Source organism: Monodon monoceros, unplaced genomic scaffold (assembly GCF_005190385.1).
Source record: "Monodon monoceros isolate NGI ecotype Baffin Bay Population unplaced genomic scaffold, NGI_Narwhal_1 Super_Scaffold_11, whole genome shotgun sequence".
Classification (NCBI taxonomy): domain Eukaryota; kingdom Metazoa; phylum Chordata; class Mammalia; order Artiodactyla; family Monodontidae; genus Monodon; species Monodon monoceros.
Genome location: NW_021703767.1, coordinates 84,099,505 through 84,117,950, shown reverse-complemented (window position 1 = coordinate 84,117,950; position 18,446 = coordinate 84,099,505). Strand labels below are relative to the sequence as shown.

Sequence of the window (18,446 nt, the reverse complement as noted above, 5' to 3'; positions counted from 1 at the left end):
AGCATGGTACTGGCATGAACAAATACAAGAAGTGCTTTAGAATCAAGGATAACGGGACAGATAAAATGAAGGAGAACAGGTCTCTTGTTGCCATTTGGCTCAGGAAAATCGAAAGACTGACCACACATTATCTCTGAACAGGGCCTAGGAGTCACCAGCTGAATTGGCTCTTTGAATCTAAATCCAAAGTTTGAGGCTCAAACCAGAGCTACATAAAATTCCGTTAAGTGGAGATAATTAAAAAGCAGGACTTCCCTGGCGGTCCAGTGGTTAAGACTCCATGCTTTCACTGCAGGGGGCATGGGTTCAATCCCTGGTTGGGGAACTAAGATCCCGCATGCCACGCGGCACAGCAAAAAAAAAAAAAAAAAAAAAAGCAGTGCTTCTCCCTGATACAGGAGGCTGAAGGAAGAAGAAGTAAGAGATTAGCGAGAAATAATGAATCCAAAGTCTACAAGGGGTAAAGCATCTGTAACCTGGAAACAGGAGGGATAACAGGGGACATTTGGAAAGTCATGCTTAATACTTCTTTGCATAGTTAAATGAGTAACATGAGGCTCTGCCCAGAATTTGCTTCAACTCAGAATTTACCTCTCACTATTATAGAAAGTAATTTTTCACTTGAGTTGACTTTGTGCTATGGAGCTGTTTTGGTAGTGGAAATTGGAACTAAAAGGCCAGGCTATGAAAATTCATTTTAACAACAGGCCACTTACTCTAAATTTCAGGAAACCAAAAGTTAAAGAAGCTCTGGAGGTCACTAATAGTTTTTTTACTTACTACTCTACCCTCCGCACATAATTCACACATAGTAGTTGCTCAGTGAATATTTGTTGGATAAATGAGTGCATGAATACGTATGTGAATGAGTGAATGAATGATTCTGGTTACCGGAGTCTTTATTTAGTAAACTGTGATAAAAATGTATGAGCATTCATTGTTGGCTAAATAATATATGCATCTCTGTGTAGCAATTATAAAGTCTCATCATGACCAAACTGATAATCATAATAATATATTACATTTGCATTGCCATTTTGAAAACATTTTTTCATTCATTAGTTTGCTTATAGCTGGAGTAGAGATGGCAAGAATATATATATATATTTTTTAAAGACAATACTTTCTTGTCACCATTTGGAACACCTGGCGCCCCCAGTCTGCTCTTAATCATCAGAATACTTAATTTATAGTCAAATGTCAAGTCATCTTTGAGCCTGTGTCCTTATCCCCAGCCAGGAGCCTGTGTCCTCTATCCCCAGGCCCAACATATTCCTTGAGTGTCAGAGTTGTGGGTAACTGCGTAAAAGCTACAGTATCCCAACTTAGAAGGGCGCAGAGATGGGACGGAGAGGGGAGAGTGGCAAGTTGAAGAAAGCCATAGGCAAAGTCCAATCAGTAGTCATTAGAGGGCAAGAAAAGCCCAGGATGTCAGTTATCACAGGGGAAAGGAAATGTTGAGTACAAAATCTGAAGGAGAATGAAGGGTGGGAGAGGCCTGAGCCCAGAGGCAGTCTTGATCCAGAAGAGGTCAGCCTGAGTCAGGAACCCTGGAGGCTGTGAAGCAAAGGGCAGTGGATTAGGGGACTCAGACATCACAGAAGAGTTGGACAAGCTGGTACCCATTGGAGAAGGTGACAACACTGCGCATGACATGTAGCAGCAGCAGGAACAGAGTGAGGTTTCTCTAATGCATGGGCCCAAAGACTTTAAGTAGCAAGTTGACGTGGGTCATGTACAGAACGCTGCCAGCAGCCCCATGTAGACATAGTACAGGATCCCCAAGTCTAGATGCAGGCCAAGAATTGGGCAGAAGTCTTGGGTACCAAAAAGGTCGTGTTGCCAAAGTTGGTGAAATAGACCATGAGGAGAAGTAGTGTGAGGCAGCTGTGGGCAGCAGCAGCAGCTTATAGCGCCAGTGCAGATTCAGTACATCATCTGCAAAGCCCAGGAAGGTTATGCAGCAGATGGCAAGGAGCACACTGCGTAGTGAGGGAAGGCTTTACACTGCTCCTCCACAAAACAGTTCAGGAACGGGAAAGGGGTGACGCAGAAGAGGATGATAAGGCAAACAGCACCACTGATCGCTCCCTGGGACTCTAAGAATATTAATTTTTTAAAGCTTAATGACTGATTTACCTTTGTAATTTCTAACATGAATATTGGACCATTCATATATGCAAAAGGTTGGTTTTGTTTCATATCTAAGAATAGTGCCAGAACTGTCTTAAAATTTTCCACCCATTGATGTCATAAGTAATGTATCATTCATTAGTTTTTTTGTAACATAGTGAATTCTTTGATAGATTCATGGGACGAATGATAATAACTCAACAAATGGAAGAAATTGTAAGGTAAGAATAAATTTGTATTATCCAATCGCTTTTAAGTGAGAATTGCTTGGGGGAGGGACTAAAATCAAGTTAAAGGGAGATTAGATAAGTAAGCAGCATATCATGGGAAAGGGTTAATTTAAAAACGTTTAGCATTTCATCTTCTAGTAATTTCTAGCAGCAGCAGATGAGATGAGGATGAAGCAAATGCCAGGAAATGACATCAAAAACATTTAGTAAGATTATTTGTGTACTCGTTATTTGTTTGTCTGATATATTGGGTAGTAACATAAAGGAATCATAGTGGTCCCTATCCAGATCCTTACACATCTAAACGTACCACCACATAAGTCTCTAATACAAAAAATGTCTTATGTAATGTTTAACAAATAAAAATATTATGGTCTTCTTCACTTCAAGATCATTCCTTACAAACTAGAGTATTTATTGGCCAGTAACTTCTTATATACTCTTCTGATTGGTTATTTGGTTGGTTGGTTGTTTTGATTTGTTTTCCCTCAATATCCAGGTTAATTTCTGGTACCTACATGAAAGGCTTTGGGTCATTTCAAAGATTTTCTGATAGGGTGACATTACATTGTTACTCATGACCACAAAGCTGAATTTAGAAAAAACCTTGGAATCAGCCCTTGAACTTCTAGTTAACTTAGCACTCCGCCTCTTTTCTGGAGACGTTCAGTTTATACTGACTGCATGAAATAAGTCACTGACATAAAGAGTTGAGAATTTTTAAAAATGAAATCCTCAAGACAAGCTACCAAAAATATGCATCAGCATGGATTCACACTTTTAATAAAAGTCAACACAGGAGCACGTTCAATAAACTGTAACAAGGTCTTTTTAAGTGTAGGACCCCTGCTGAATAACAGTGACTGGGTTTTATTTTGATTTCTACAGTGACATATTGGGATGCATGTGTGGATACGTGGTATGGATTGCATTAAGATATTGTGGCTGGTAAAGGAAAAGATCAATTATGTTACCTTAGCAGGTAGAATGGTTTTAAAAAAAAAGAGAACCATGTTCTTTGCTAAAGCAACCAGAGTGAACTGATGAATTATCTTTTAATTTGAAGCTTTCTATCATTATATCCCAATTTTATATGCCACCATGAGCTCAAAGTTTTTCTATTCATTGCTGGAACCAAAACCAAGTAGAAAAGAGCTATAATATGGCTCCTGAATAATTGATTTTGGAATATCCATTCAGGGTGCTCCAGATACGACTATATAATAAAACCATACTTGTTAACCATAGCCCAAACACCTGGCCCCCCCTCCACTGTGTTCATTGGATTATTTTTTTAAAGTGTTTAGGTTTGCAGACCTCTTTAGAATTGGTTCAGATTCTGTTTGATTTGGATAACTGTGTATGTATATTTCAGAAAAGCCTTATGATAAGGAATATCAACAAAATCAAGGCTTTTTTACTTATCCATACCAGAGTCTTATCATTTGCTATCACTAAGAAAATACAATTTTCCTTTCTAGTTATTTCTTCTCGTTTTATATCTCCTTTATGGAGAGAAATTCAAACAGCAAGAAGACCTGTGCTCCAAGAAGTATGCAATGCAAGTAGTCAAGTTGTAGTGTTGATCTTGCCTAGAAAAAGTACTAACTCACTTACTATGTTATCTTCTATAACCTAGTATAATTTTAATTGTGCAGAACTCATGCAGTTATATACAAATCATACTACAATTTATGTTTATTTTGCATTTTATTCTTCACACAACCTGTTTACACTGCATTTTAATTCTGTATTTTCCCTTTGAAAAATGTTCATTGATTTTGCTCAAAATTTTATCTTCTGTAAAACATTTTAAAATCATTGCTTAATTTTTGGTTTTGTTGAGTTTTATGTTTAAACTTCGGAAACAAGTGGCTTTGTGATTTTATCTACAGGCATAGTCTTATTTCTGAGCCATTGATCTTAAAATGACTGAAATGCTAAGGCAGATATTTGTTGTTATGGTAACTAGCAGCATGATTGACCTCGACAGCTTTACAGTAGCAGAGATTTTGGTTTTATATGAAAGCATTGTTATAAGTATAGCTGAAGTACCTTCTGTCTGCTAAAGATGCCATTTTAAAATTTAATTGAAATTTTAATATATTCAATGATTTGGGTTATTTTTTCCCTAGACCTCTGGGGCCAGAGAGTCTCTTGCTTCGCGGAGCCAGATTAAAAAACACAAAAGAAATTTTTGGTTTGTATATATTGAAATTTTAAATTATAGATTCGTTTTGATGCTTTATATGAAGTATTTTTAAAAGCACAGTATTTGTGGTCTTTTGGTTAGATAATGTATTGTCTATGATAATTTTCTTTCAAAGATTGTATTAATATAATTTTGTGTTATATTTTTTGTTAATTCCTATTTTTGAGTAATATAGAACCTTGCTCTTATATTTTCTTCGTGAATACTCCATGCTAAGATAATTCTGGCACTTCTGTTAATGGTGTTGAGAACTATATACTCTGACACCTTGGTGCAGTAAACCACTTGTATAAAATTCCATTATGATTATTCTTAGATTGGATTGTTAAAACTGCTGACTCATTTGTTCATCCGTTTATTCATTCAATGAATTCTTATTGATCTGTGACTATATAACAGATACTGTTGGAACATACACTGACTGGATCAAAAGGATGAATAAATAGTGCTCTTGCATTGTCGAGCTAAACTAATTCATTATGCTCTGAGTCAACTCTAGGTAAATTGTGAAGTCAATGATAACCTGTAGCTGTCAACTGGCTCCTCGCCTTTCAGGAATGGCCTGTCATATTCTGGCCAGCTTGTGTTATTCACTGAATATTTACAGCTTTTGAGCTCTTCTTCCTCAGTCTCTTCTTTCCTGTTAACTGTACTGTATCTTATCTCTCAGTATTAGGCTCTCTGATAAAGAATTCCATATATTTTTAAAAAAGGAATATAACTAGTATGGCAAAAATGTGGAGAGACTGGAACCCTCATACATTGCTGGTGGGAGTGTAGAATGTTGCAGCTGCTGTGGAAAATAGTTTGGCAATTCCTCAATAAGTTAAACATAGAATTACTGTATCACTCAGCAATTCTGCTTCTAGCTATATACCCTAAAGAATTGAAGAAGACAGGTGCTCAAACAAAGGCTTGTATGAGAATGTTCATAGCAGCACTGTTCACAATAGCCAAAGGGTAGAAACTGCCCAAATGTCTACCAACTAATGAATGGATAAACAAAGTGTAGGATATCCAAGTAATGGAATATTATTCATCCATAAGAAATGAAGTACTGATACATGCTACAACATATATAAACTTTGAAAACATTATGCTGAGTGAACGAAGTCAAACACAAAAGGCCACATATTGTATGATTTCATTTATACTTAAAATACCCAAAACAGGCAGATTCATAGAGACAGAAAGTAGATCAGTGGTTCCCAGCATCTGGGGAGTGGAGGGGAATTGGGAATGATTGTTTAATGGGTACAGGGTTTTTTTGGCGGGGGGGCGGGTGATGAAATATTCTCAACTTGGATAGGATGGTTGCACAGCATTGTGAATGTAACTAAGTGCCACTGAATTGTATTAAAAAGGCAAACTGTATGTTATGTGTATTTTACCACAATTTTAAAAAGGGGACCATAGTAAAGTTTTAATGGCAGAAGCCAGAGAAAACCTCCAGGGCTTTTAGGCCCTCTCGTGTAATGCTGTATTTTAATACCTCTCTAGCAGTAACACCTTTCACACTCTTAAAATTTAGGAAACGTGTATTTGAATGCCTTTAAATGGGTCTGCTATTGTTTTCCTCAGCATCACCTCTCTGTGTTGTACCATTTTGTCTCATTTCTCACATTTCTATAATTTTGGTGCCCTTTATCATTTGAGTTGTAATCCCTGCCTTGGAAGGATAATTCCAATAGTGAAAATTCCAGTTATTGATCGTCTTTCTGTTTCTAGGCATTTTGCTAATCTGTCACACAACTCTCATACCAGTTTTATTAGGTATTTTTCCCATTTAAAGATGGGGAAATTGAGACTCAGAAAGATTAGATAACTTACTCAAGGTCACAGAACTAATAAGTGGCAGAGCTAGCCTTCAAACCAAGCTCTAACTGCAAAGTTTTTTAATAAGACTGGTCTTACCCCAGTTTTAGTCCCCTTACTACTGTCATTCTCATCTCAGTCATTCACGTACGCACATATTTTTAAAATAGCACTTTCCTTGTGTTTATTTCATTTACTCTGACATTCCATATTATCTTTCCAGTGCTTATGAGATTATGTCTAGACTCCAGATTCTGGCATTCAAGGTCTTTCAAACTGACGCCAATCCATTGTTACAGCCTAACAGAAAGCGCTTTTCTATTTCTCTTTGTTAACACTGTTTGCTCTGTCTATAATGGCCTTCCCTGCCTTCTTTATCTTTCCGAATTCTTTCCTCCATCAATTCCAACTCAAATAATACCTCTTTCATTCAGATATCCCAGTTATAATTCAGGAACAGAACCCACATGCCTTTCTCATTCAACCGGTTGAATGACTAGAATTTCCCAAAATTGCACTTGGAAAGCCTTTTAAAAAAAACTCCAGAAAGACTTAAAGGAAAGCCAAATTCTGACAACTCTCAGATGATACAGTTTCTTAGATTTTCTTTCGTGCTAGTGAGTACCTTTCTTTTGTGAAACATGGTAGAGGATTATCTTAAGACTTTTGTTTTGCAGGTGTTGCTGTGTATACTGGAATGGAAACTAAGATGGCATTAAATTACAAGAGCAAATCACAGAAACGATCTGCAGTAGAAAAGTAAGAAAACTATTTTCATTTATTTACACATAAATAGGACTTTTTAAAAATTAATTTATTTTCTTGCACTGGGTCTTAGTTGAAGCAGGCAGGTCCTTAGTTGTCGCTTGAGGGCTCCTTAGTTGCAACATGTGAACTCTAAGTTGTGGCATGCATGTGGGATCTAGTTCCCTGACCAGGGATCAAACCCAGGCCCCCTGCATTGGGAGCGCAGAGTCTTAACCACTGAGCCACCATGGAAGTCCCAGTATGACTATTGCTATGTATATTATTCTATATGTATAAAATATGTATATAAAAATATATATTTCAAGTCAACAAACGATGGTATCCTTGAAGATAGGGATGGTTTCTCATTTTTATTTATTTAATTTTAATTTATTGAAATATAGTTGATGTAAAATATTATGTTAGTTTCAGGTGTAGTACATAGTGATTTGACATTTGCATACATTATGAAATGTTGACCACAGTAAGTCTAGTAATTGTCTGGCCCCATACAAAGTTATTGCAATAATATTGACCATATTCTTTATGCTGTATATTACATTCTCATGGCTTACTTATTTTATAACCCAAGGTTTATACCTCTTAATCCCTTTCACCTATTTTACCCATCCCCCCAATACCAGCAAGCAACCACCTATTTGTATCTATGAGTCTGTTTTCATTTTGTTTTGTTTTTTAATTTTTTAAATTTTTATTTATTTATTTTTTTGATGCGGACCATTTTTGAAAGTCTTTATTGAATTCGTTACAATGTTGCTTCTGTTTTATGTTTTTGGATTTTTTAAGGCATGTGGGATCTTAGCGTCCCAACCAGGGACTGTGTGTGTGTTCTTAGCTCCCTGACCAGGGATCGAACCCACACCCCCTGCATTGGAAAGCAGAGTCTTAACCACTGGACCACCAGGGAAGCCCCTGTTTTGTTTTTCTAGATTCCACATATAAGTGAGATCATAGGGTATTTGTCTTTTTCTGTCTGACTTAGCATAATAACCTCTAGATTCATCCATGTTGTCACAGATGGCAAGATTTCAATTTGTTTTCCCCCCAAAGAAAAGACTTTTGGGAGTCTCCCTGCCTAATGGGAGACTTAGGCAGGTTTATTGGCTGAGGGGAAGTACCAACATAGAGGGTGTACCAGTGAGCTACTGCCACCAAGTTGCTGCATCATAAACTGTCCTACAACTCATTCACTTCCATTCATTGTCACAGATGAGTGGATTGGCTGAGGGTCAGCTGAGCTCTGCCGGGAGGAGCTGGGATGACTCAGCGTTGCCTCTCATGTCTCTCTTCTTCCTGGGACATGCTAATGCAGAAATGTGCTCTTCTTCTTTTTTTTTTTTTTTTAAATTATTCATTTATTTATTTTTGGCTGCATTGGGTCTTCGTTGCTGTGTGCAGGCTTTCTCTAGTTGTGGCGAGCGGGGGCTACTCTTCATTGCTGTGCGAAGGCTTCTCATTGCAGTGGCTTCTCTTGTTGCGGAGCATGGGTTCTAGGCGCACAGGCTTCAGTAATTGTGGCACACGGGCTCAGTAGTTGTGGCTCGCGGGCTCTAGAGTGCAGGCTCAGTAGTTGTGGCACACGTGGGCTTAGTTGCTCCACAGCATGTGGGATCTTCCCGGACCAGGGCTCAAACCCATGTCCCTGTGTTGGCAGGTGGATTCTTAACCACTGCACCACAAGAGAAGCCCACTGTAAGCATTTTGAACAGTAGTTAACTATAGTAAATATGCTTGTAATCTTATGTATCTGTTCTTTTATTTCTAGTAAATGGATTGAATTGAATGGTCATTTCTTAAAAACAAAGACTGTGTCCTTTAAATAGCTACTGTTATATCTTATATACTGATATTTAGTATCTTATTTAATACCAATGTTAATTTCCAAACAAATGAGTATAATAACATATAATTGATACATTTTATATTCTCTTTCTTCATTTCAGGTCAATGAATACATTTTTGATAATTTATCTAATAATCCTTATTTCTGAAGCCATCATCAGTACTATCTTGAAATATACATGGCAAGCTGAAGAAAAATGGGATGAACCTTGGTATAACCAAAAAACAGAACATCAAAGAAATAGTAGTAAGGTACTTCATGGTGTTCTTGACTCTGTTACAAAGAAAATTTTACTCTTTGGAAATTTTAGTTCTTTTAATGCTTTGGTAGTGACTTCTGATAGGAGTGACCACTGTCATCCCTAAAACTATCACTATTGAAGGGTGACAGAAGGTTATTGCACGTGAAGAGTAGCCAGCATGTTTGTACTGGTATGCTTTTTACATTTTACAGCATAAGCAGTTATATTCCCTATGGCATGACTTGAATAATTAAAAGAGATCACAGACATTTAAGTCATCTGTATTGGCATTCCACTTCAGTAATACAAATTGAAAATTTTATTCTACTTACTGTATGTAAATAGAATTTTCAATTCTATCAGAATAATTCAAGGAGTCTTACTGTCAATATATTGGTGGTATGAAGTAAATACGAATTATGTCATAAAAAGTTTTAAACTGAGTAAATATGGACTACCAGGAGAAGTTAACGTGCAGTTTTGGTAAATTGTTCTCCAAATTTCACTTTAGATTAAAGTGCAAATATTGGAAGATAAGTTTGAATGTCAAGAGACCAAAAAGCAGATAATCACAGGAACATATTTTCAGTATCATTTACAATTAGGTATTTTATCTTTTACAGAACACATTTTAAAATGTGGAACTGCTATGCCATTGAAGTAGGCTATTCCTGTGTAATCTGTAATTGAGAGTTTTAATTTCTAGCAGTTCTCGCCTAGCAATTATTTTACATTTTTAAAATTACCGTCAGTTTTTAGTTATCTGTGGTTTTGATGTGTAGAAATAGAATGGTAAGTATGCTACAGAGGTTCTAATTATAATTTTGTCGTAAGTAATTTCAGTCACACCAGGCTTTTCTGGTAGCTTCTAAAAAGTAGCAAATTAAGTGATTTGGTTCTAACCTTTCTTCTTTTAATTTGTTCAAGATTCTAATGAGCAATAAAATAACCAAAGGAAATCTATTAAAAAGACAATTCAGTAAATGAATTTCATTTCATGAGACTTTTCTGCTTCAGAATATAGTTGATGGTCTGTTGAGATATGAAACTATCCGATAATTTCCTTCATATTTTTGTCTTATCAAGCAATCATTTTTTTCCCCTAGATTCTGAAATTTATTTCAGACTTCCTTGCTTTTTTGGTACTCTACAATTTCATCATTCCAATTTCATTATATGTGACAGTTGAAATGCAGAAATTTCTTGGATCATTTTTTATTGGCTGGGATCTTGATCTCTATCATGAAGAATCAGATCAGAAAGCTCAAGTCAATACTTCTGATCTGAATGAAGAACTTGGACAGGTAAAAATGATCCGTTTCTTTTTCTAATTTGTTATTTTTATCAAAATAATAAGTGTACAAAGACTAATGAAACTAAATATTACAAGGCTTATACCAAAAAACAGCCCCACTTTCTTTGCTCCACACCTAATTTCTTGTTTCCCATTTTGAAATCTTAAGCTGTTTTTTTCATTACTTAGCACTGTATTTCTATATAGTATTCTTTCTTTATTTTTAAATTTGAGACATTATTTACTATGGAATCTAAACATATAATACTACACTACTCCTTCCACACGCATACCCAGACATATACCAACTTTGCCTCCCCATGACACCCCAGTATTGTTAAATCACAATTTGGGATTTAATAAATATTCATTTACATTATTAGGACTGTTTTGGTATTATTTACTAATTCCTTGTTCTCTTTGCCTGTAATACTATACTTACATTTTTCTTTCTTATGTATTTTGGTTTTGCTGGAGTTAATTGCTCTGTTTTTTATTTGCTTAATTTTCATTTACCACAAACAAATCTCTGACAAGTATATGAACCATCTCTCCACGTATTCAAACACACTAGGTAATCTAGGATTTCTTTTCTCTTGTTATCTCACTCACTTTCTGTTTTGAAGCCTTTTATTTTTCTGCTTCAATTTGGACTTCTTTCTAGGCCTGCTTCTCTGCTGTCACCGTGGACTTGCTTTTCCATCACCCTAGAACTTCCTTTGTCTCCCACCCGTTTTGGATTTCCTGTCTTCTGGATCCCATGTCTTCCCACCTGTTGATTATTCTCTTATTTTGGTGGAACACATCTCCTAATAACTTCTTGGAAAAGGATGCATAACAGGGAAATACTTTGAAACTTCGCACGTCTGAAAATATCTTTATTCCCTTCTTACATTTGATTAGTAATTTAGCTGGGTAGGGACTTCACTGGCGGTCCAGTGGTAAGGGATCTGCCTTGCAGTGCAGGGGACGTGGCTTTGATCCCTGGTCAGGGAACTGAGATCCCACATGCCGCAGGGCAACTAAGATCCCACGTGCAGCAACTACTGAGCTCGCACACTGCAGCGAGGAGCCCGCGCACCGTAATGAAAGATCCCGCGTGCCTCAACGAGGATCCCATGTGCTGCAGATAAGACCCAACACAGCCAAAAAATATATATATATTAATAAAATAAGTAAATAATAAACAAATCTTTAAAAAAAATAATTTATCTGGGTAACACATCCCAGGTTGGAAATTATTTTTCCTCAAAATTTCAAAAGCATTTCTTCATTTATTTCTAGCTTCCAGTGTTTTTTTGAGAAATCCAATGCCATTCTGATTCTCAGTTCTTTATGTGTGATCTGTTGTTTTATCTCTGGAAGTGTTTAGTGTTTTAGGATCTTCCCTTTATTCAATGAATCTGAAATTTTCTGATGATATACCTTGGTGTGAGTCTTTTTTTTTTCTTTCATTGGGCAATAAACTCTGTGAGCCCTTTTTGCCTGGAAACACAAGTTCTTCAGTTCTAGGAATGTTTCTTATATTATTTCTTTGGTAAAGTGTCTTTTTATGTTTTATGGGATTTTCTTTTGAAATTTATTATTTTGGATGTCAGATCATTTATCTTGACTCTCTGATTTTTTGACTTTCAATTTTAATTTCTCTGTTTTTATAATATTTCTGGGAGAATTCATGAACTTTATCTTTCCACCTATCTTTTTTTTTTGCATTGTTTTTTATACTGCAGGTTCTTATTAGTCATCAATTTTATACGCATCAGTGTATACATGTCAATCCCAATCGCCCAATTCAGCACAATACCATCCCCACCATCCCCCATGGCGGTTTTCCTTACTTGGTGTCCATATGTCTGTTCTCTACATCTGTGTCTCAACTTCTGCCCTGCAAACTGGCTCATCTGTACCATTTTTCTAGGTTCCACATACATGCATTAATATATGATCTTTGTTTTTCTCTTTCTGACTTACTTCACTCTGTATGACACTCTCTAGATCCGTCCACGTCTCAACAAATGACTCAATTTCGTTCCTTCTTATGGCTCAGTAATATTCCATTGTATATATGTACCACATCTTCTTTATTCATTCATCTGTCGATGGGCATTTAGGTTGCTTCCATGACCTGGCTATTGTAAATAGTGCTGCAGTGAACATTGGGGTGCATGTGTCTTTTTGAATTATGGTTTTCTCTGGGTATATACCCAGTAGTGGGATTGCTGGATCATATGGTAAATCTATTTTTACTTTTTTAAGGAACCTCCATACTGTTCTCCATAGTGGCTGTATCAATTTACATTCCCACCAACAGTGCAAGAGGGTTCCCTTTTCTCCACACCCTCTCCAGCATTTGTTGTTTGTAGATTTTCTGATGATGCCCATTCTGACTGGTGTGAGGTGATAACTCATTGAAGTTTTGATTTGCATTTCTCTAATAATTAGTGATGTTGAGCAGCTTTTCATGTGCTTCTTGGCCATCTGCGTGTCTTCTTTGGAGAAATGTCTATTTAGGTCTTCTGCCCATTTTTGGATTGGGTTGTTTGTTTCTTTAATATTGAGCTGCATGAGCTGTTTATATATCTTGGGGATTAATCCTTTGTCTGTTGATTTGTTTGCAAATATTTTCTCCCATTCTGAGGGTTGTCTTTTCGTATTTATGGTTTCCTTTGCTGTGCAAAAGCTTTGAAGTTTCATTAGGTCCCATTTGTTTATTTTTGTTTTTATTTCCATTACTCTAGGAGGTGGATCAAAAAAGATCTTGCTGTGATTTATGTCAAAGAGCGTTCTTCCTATGTCTTCCTCTAAGAGTTTTATAGTGTCGGGTCTTACATTTACATCTCGAATCCATTTTGAGTTTATTTTTGTGTATGGTGTTAGGAAATGTTCTAATTTCATTCTTTGACATGTAGCTGTCCAGTTTTCCCAGCACCCCTTACTGAAGAGACTGTCTTTTCTCCATCATATATCTTTGCCTCCTTTGTCATAGATTAGTTGACCATAGTTGCGTGGGTTTATCTCTGGGCTTTCTGTCGTGTTCCATTGATCTGTATTTCTGTTTTTGTGCCAGTACATATTGTCTTGATTACTGTAGCTTTGTAGTATAGTCTGAGGTCAGGGAGTCTGATTCCTCCAGCTCCGTTTTTTCCCCTCAAGACTGCTTTGGCTATTTGGGGTCTTTTGTGTCTCTATACAAATTTTAAGATGATTTGTTCTAGTTCCATAAAAAATGCCATTGGTAATTTGATAGGGATTGCATTGAATCTGTAGATTGCTTTGGGTAGTATAGTCATTTTCACTATTGATTCTTCCAGTCCAAGAACATGCTGTATCTCTCCATCTGTTGGTATCATCTTTAATTTCTTTCATCAGTGTCTTATAGTTTTCTGTATACAGGTCTTTTGCCTCCCTAGGTAGGTTAATTCCTAGGTATTTTATTCTTTTTGTTGCAGTGGTAAATGGGGGTGTTTCCATAATTTCTCTTTCAGATTTTTCATCATTAGTGTATACGAATGCAAGAGATTTCTGTGCATTAATTTCTATCCTGCAACTTTACCAAATTTATTGATGAGCTCTAGTATTTTTCTGGTGGCATTTTTAGGATTCTGTATTTATAGTATCATGTCATCTGCAGACAGTGACAGTTTACTTCTTCTTTTCCAATTTGTATTCCTTTTATTTCTTTTTCTTCTCTGATTGCCATGGTTAGGACTTCCAAAACTATGTTGAATAATAGTGGTGAGAGTGGACATCCTTGTCTCGTTCTTGACCTTAGAGGAAATGCTTTCAGTTTTTCACCATTGAGAATGATGTTTGCTGTGGGTTTGTCATATATGACCTTTATTATGTTGAGGTAGGTCCCCTCTATGCCCACTTTCGGGAGAGTTTTTATCATAAATGGGTGTTGAATTTTGTCAAAAGCTTTTTCTGCATCTACTGAGATGATCATATGGTTTTTGTTCTTCAGTTTGTTTATATGGTGTATCCCATTGATTGATTTGCGTATATTGAAGGATCCTTGCATCCCTGGGATAAATCCCACTTCATCATGGTGTGTGATCCTTTTAATGTGTTGTTGGATTCTGTTTGCTGGTATTTTGTTGAGGATTTTTGCATCTATATTCATCAGTGATATTGGTCTGTAATTTTCTTTTTTTGTGGTATCTTTGTCTGGTTTTCGTATCGGGGTGATGGTGGCCTCGTAGAATGAGTTTGGGAGTGCTCCTTCCTCTGCAGTTTTTTGGAAAAGTATGAGAAGGATGGATGTTAACTCTTCTCTAAACGTTTGATAGAATTCACCTGTGAAGCCGTCTGGTCCTGGACTTTGGTTTGTTGGAAGATTTTTTTTTATTTTTTTTCGGTACATGGGCCTCTCACTGTTGTGGCCTCTCCCATTGCAGAGCACAGGCTCCGAACGCACAGGCTCAGCGGCCATAGCTCACGGTCCCAGCTGCTCTGTGGCATGGGATCTTCCTGGACCGGGGCACGAACCCTTATCCCCTGCATCAGCAGGTGGACTCTCAACCACTGTGCCATCAGGGAAGCCCATGTTGGAAGATTTTTAATCACAGTTTCAATTTCATTACTTGTGATTGGTCTGTTCATATTTTCTATTTCTTCCTGGTTCAGTCTTGGAAGGTTATACCTTTCTAAGAATTTGTCCATTTCTTCCAGGTTGTCCATTTTATTGGCATAGAGTTGCTTGTAGTAGTCTCTTAGGATGCTTTGTATTTCTGCGGTGTCTGTTGTAACTTCTCCTTTTTCATTTCTAATTTTATTGATTTGAGTCCTCTCCCTCTTTTTCTTGATGAGTCTGGTTAATGGTTTATCAATTTTGTTTATCATCTCAAAGAACCAGCTTTTAGTTTTATTGGATCTTTACTGTTGTTTTCTTTGTTTCTATTTCATTTATTTCTGCTCTGATTTTTATGATTTCTTTCCTTCTGCTAACTCTGGGTTTTGTTTGTTCTTCTTTCTCTAGTTCCCTTGAGTGTAAGGTTAGATTGTTTACTTGAGATTTTTCTTGTTTCTTGAGGTTGGCTTGTATAGCTATAAACTTCCTTCTTAGAACTGCTTTTGCTGCACCCCATAGGTTTTGGATTGTCGTGTTTTCATTGTCATTTGTCTGTAGGTATTTTTTGATTTCCTCTTTGATTTCTTCAGTGATCTCTTGGTTATTTAGTAACGTATTGTTTAGCCTCAATGTGTTTGTGTTTTTTACGGTTTTTTCCCCTTTAATTCATTTCTAATCTCATAGTGTTGTGGTCAGAAAAGATGCTTGATATGATTTCAATTTTCTTAAATTTACTGAGGCTTGATTTGTGACCCAATATGTGATCTATCCTGGAGAATGTTCGTGCGCACTTGAGAAGAAAGTGTAATCTGCTGTTTTTGGATGGAATGTCCTATAAATATCAATTAATGCTATCTGGTCTTTTGTGTCATTTAAAGCTTCTGTTTCCTTATTTATTTTCATTTTGGATCATCTGCCCATTGGTGTAAGTGAGGTGTTAAAGTCCCCCACTATTATTGTGTTGCTGTCGATTTTCTCTTTTATAGCTGTTAGCAGTTGCCTTATGTATTGAGGTGCTCCTATGTTGGGTGCATATATATTTATAATGTTATATCTTCTTCTTGGATCGATACCTTGATCATTATGTAGTGTCCTTCCTTGTCTCTTGTAACATTATTTTAAAGTCCATTTTATCTGATATGAGTATTGCTATACCAGCTTTCTTTTGGTTTCCATTTGCATGGAATATCTTTTTACATCCCCTCACTTTCAGTCTGTATGTGTCCCTAGGTCTGAAGTGCGTCTCTTGTAGACAGGCATATATACGGGTCTTGTTTTTGTATCCATTCAGCAAGCCTGTGTCTTTTGGTTGGAGCATTGAATCCATTCACGTTTAAGGTAATTATCGATATGTATGTTCCTCTGACCATTTTCTGAATTGTTTTGGGTTTGTTTTTGTAGGTCCTTTTCTTCTCTTTTGTTTCCCGCTTAGAGAAGTTCCTTTAGCATTTGTCGTAGAGCTGGTTTGGTGGTGCTGAATTGTCTTAGCTTTTGCTTATTTGTAAAGCTTTTGATTTCTCCATCGAATCTGAATGAGATCCTTGCTGGGTAGAGTAATCTTGGCTGTAGGTTCTTCCCTTTCATCATTTGAAGCAGATCATGCCACTCCCTTCTGGCTTGTAGAGTTTCTGCTGAGAAATCAGCTGTTAACCTTTTGGGAGTTCCCTTGTATGTTATTTGTCATTTTTCCCTAGCTGCTTTCAGTAATTTTTCTTTGTACTTAATTTTTGCCAGTTTGATTACTATGTGTCTCGGTATGTTTCTCCTTGGGTTTATCCTGTATGGGACTCGCTGCGCTTCCTGGACTCGGGTGGCTATTTCCTTTCCCATGTTAGGGAAGTTTTCGACTATAATCTCTTCAAATATTTTATCTGGTCCTTTCTCTCTCTCTTTTCCTTCTGAGACCCCTATGATGCGAATGTTGTTGCGTTTAATGTTGTCCCAGAGGTCTCTTAGGCTGTCTTCATTTCTTTTCATTCTTTTTTATTTAGTTCTGTTCCGCAGCAGTGAATTCCACCATTCTGTCTTCCAGGTCACTTATCCGTTCTTCTGTCTCAGTTATTCTGCTATTGATTCCTTCTAGTGTAGTTTTCATTGTCAGCTATTGTATTGTTCATCTCTGTTTGTTTGTTCTTTAATTCTTCTAGGTCTTTGTTAAACATTTCTTGCATCTTTTCGATCTTTGCCTCCATTCTTTTTCTAAGGTCCTGGATCATCTTCACTATCATTATTCTGAAATTTTTTTTTGGAAGGTTGCCTATCTGCACTTCATTTAGTTGTTTTTCTGGGATTTTATCTTGTTCCTTCATCTGGTATATAGCCCTCTGCCTTTTCATCTTGTCTGTCTTTCTGTGAATGTGGTTTTTTTCCACAGGCTGCAGGATTGTAGTTCTTCTTGCTTCTGCCGTCTGCCCTCTGATTCCACCTATCTTTTGATTTCTTTTATTTGTATTGTAATGTTTTTAATTTCTAATATCCTAGTATATCTGAATGGTCTTTTTTTTTTTTTTTTTTTTTTTTGGCCACACAGCTTGCGGGATCTCAGTTCCCCTACCAGGGATCGAACCCATGTCCCCACAGTGGAAACGCAGAGTCCTAACCACTGCACAGCCAGGGAATTCCCAAAATGGTCATCTTTTAATTACATCTTATTCTTGTTTCTTGAATATAATCTGTTCTTTCACCTCTTTGAGGATATTAATGACAGTTTCTTTAAAGCCTTCTGCTAGTTGCATTTTCTCAGTTTTTTTCTAGTTCCTTTCTCAGTACATCAGTCCTGCTGTAATGTGACATATGCATTCCTAAAATCACTGTGCTATGCAAAATTACTTAGTAAAAACCACAGGGCTGGGCTTCCCTGGTGGTGCAGTGGTTGGGAGTCCGCCTGCTGATGCAGGGGACACGGGTTCGTGCCCCGGTCCGGGAAGATCCCACATGCCGCAGAGTGGCTGGGCCCGTGAGCCATGGCTGCTGAGCCTGCCCGTCCGTAAGCCTGTGCTCCGCAACGGGAGAGGCCACAACGGTGAGAGCCCCGCGTACCGCAAGAAAAAAAAACAAAAAAAACCACACAGGGCTTATGGGAAAATGGAATTGGGATACAACAAAAACTTTGTCAGTAGCACATTTAAAATAAAAAAATAAGGGCTTCCCTGGTGGCACAGTGGTTAGGGGTCTGCCTACCGATGCACGGGCACGGGTTCATGCCCCGGTCCGGGAGGATCCCACATGCTGCAGAGCGGCTGGGCCCGTGAGCCATGGCCGCTGAGCCTGCGCGTCTGGAGCCTGTGTTCCGTAATGGGAGAGGCCACAGCGGTGAGAGGCCCGCTTACCGCAAGAAACA

At 37.3% G+C, this 18,446-nt stretch overlaps 1 protein-coding gene across 1 annotated transcript in view; it reads left to right on the top strand.

The window, feature by feature from the left end:
- The window catches only part of ATP11B (ATPase phospholipid transporting 11B (putative)), a 121,248-nt gene that overhangs the window by 43,326 nt on the left and 59,476 nt on the right, over window positions 1-18,446 (top strand). The window contains exons 8-12 of the mRNA XM_029214120.1: window positions 2,307-2,354; window positions 4,499-4,563; window positions 7,068-7,149; window positions 9,102-9,252; window positions 10,349-10,546. Coding sequence (XP_029069953.1) covers window positions 2,307-2,354; window positions 4,499-4,563; window positions 7,068-7,149; window positions 9,102-9,252; window positions 10,349-10,546 — 544 coding nt within the window. The remainder of the gene's footprint in view (window positions 1-2,306; window positions 2,355-4,498; window positions 4,564-7,067; window positions 7,150-9,101; window positions 9,253-10,348; window positions 10,547-18,446) is intronic.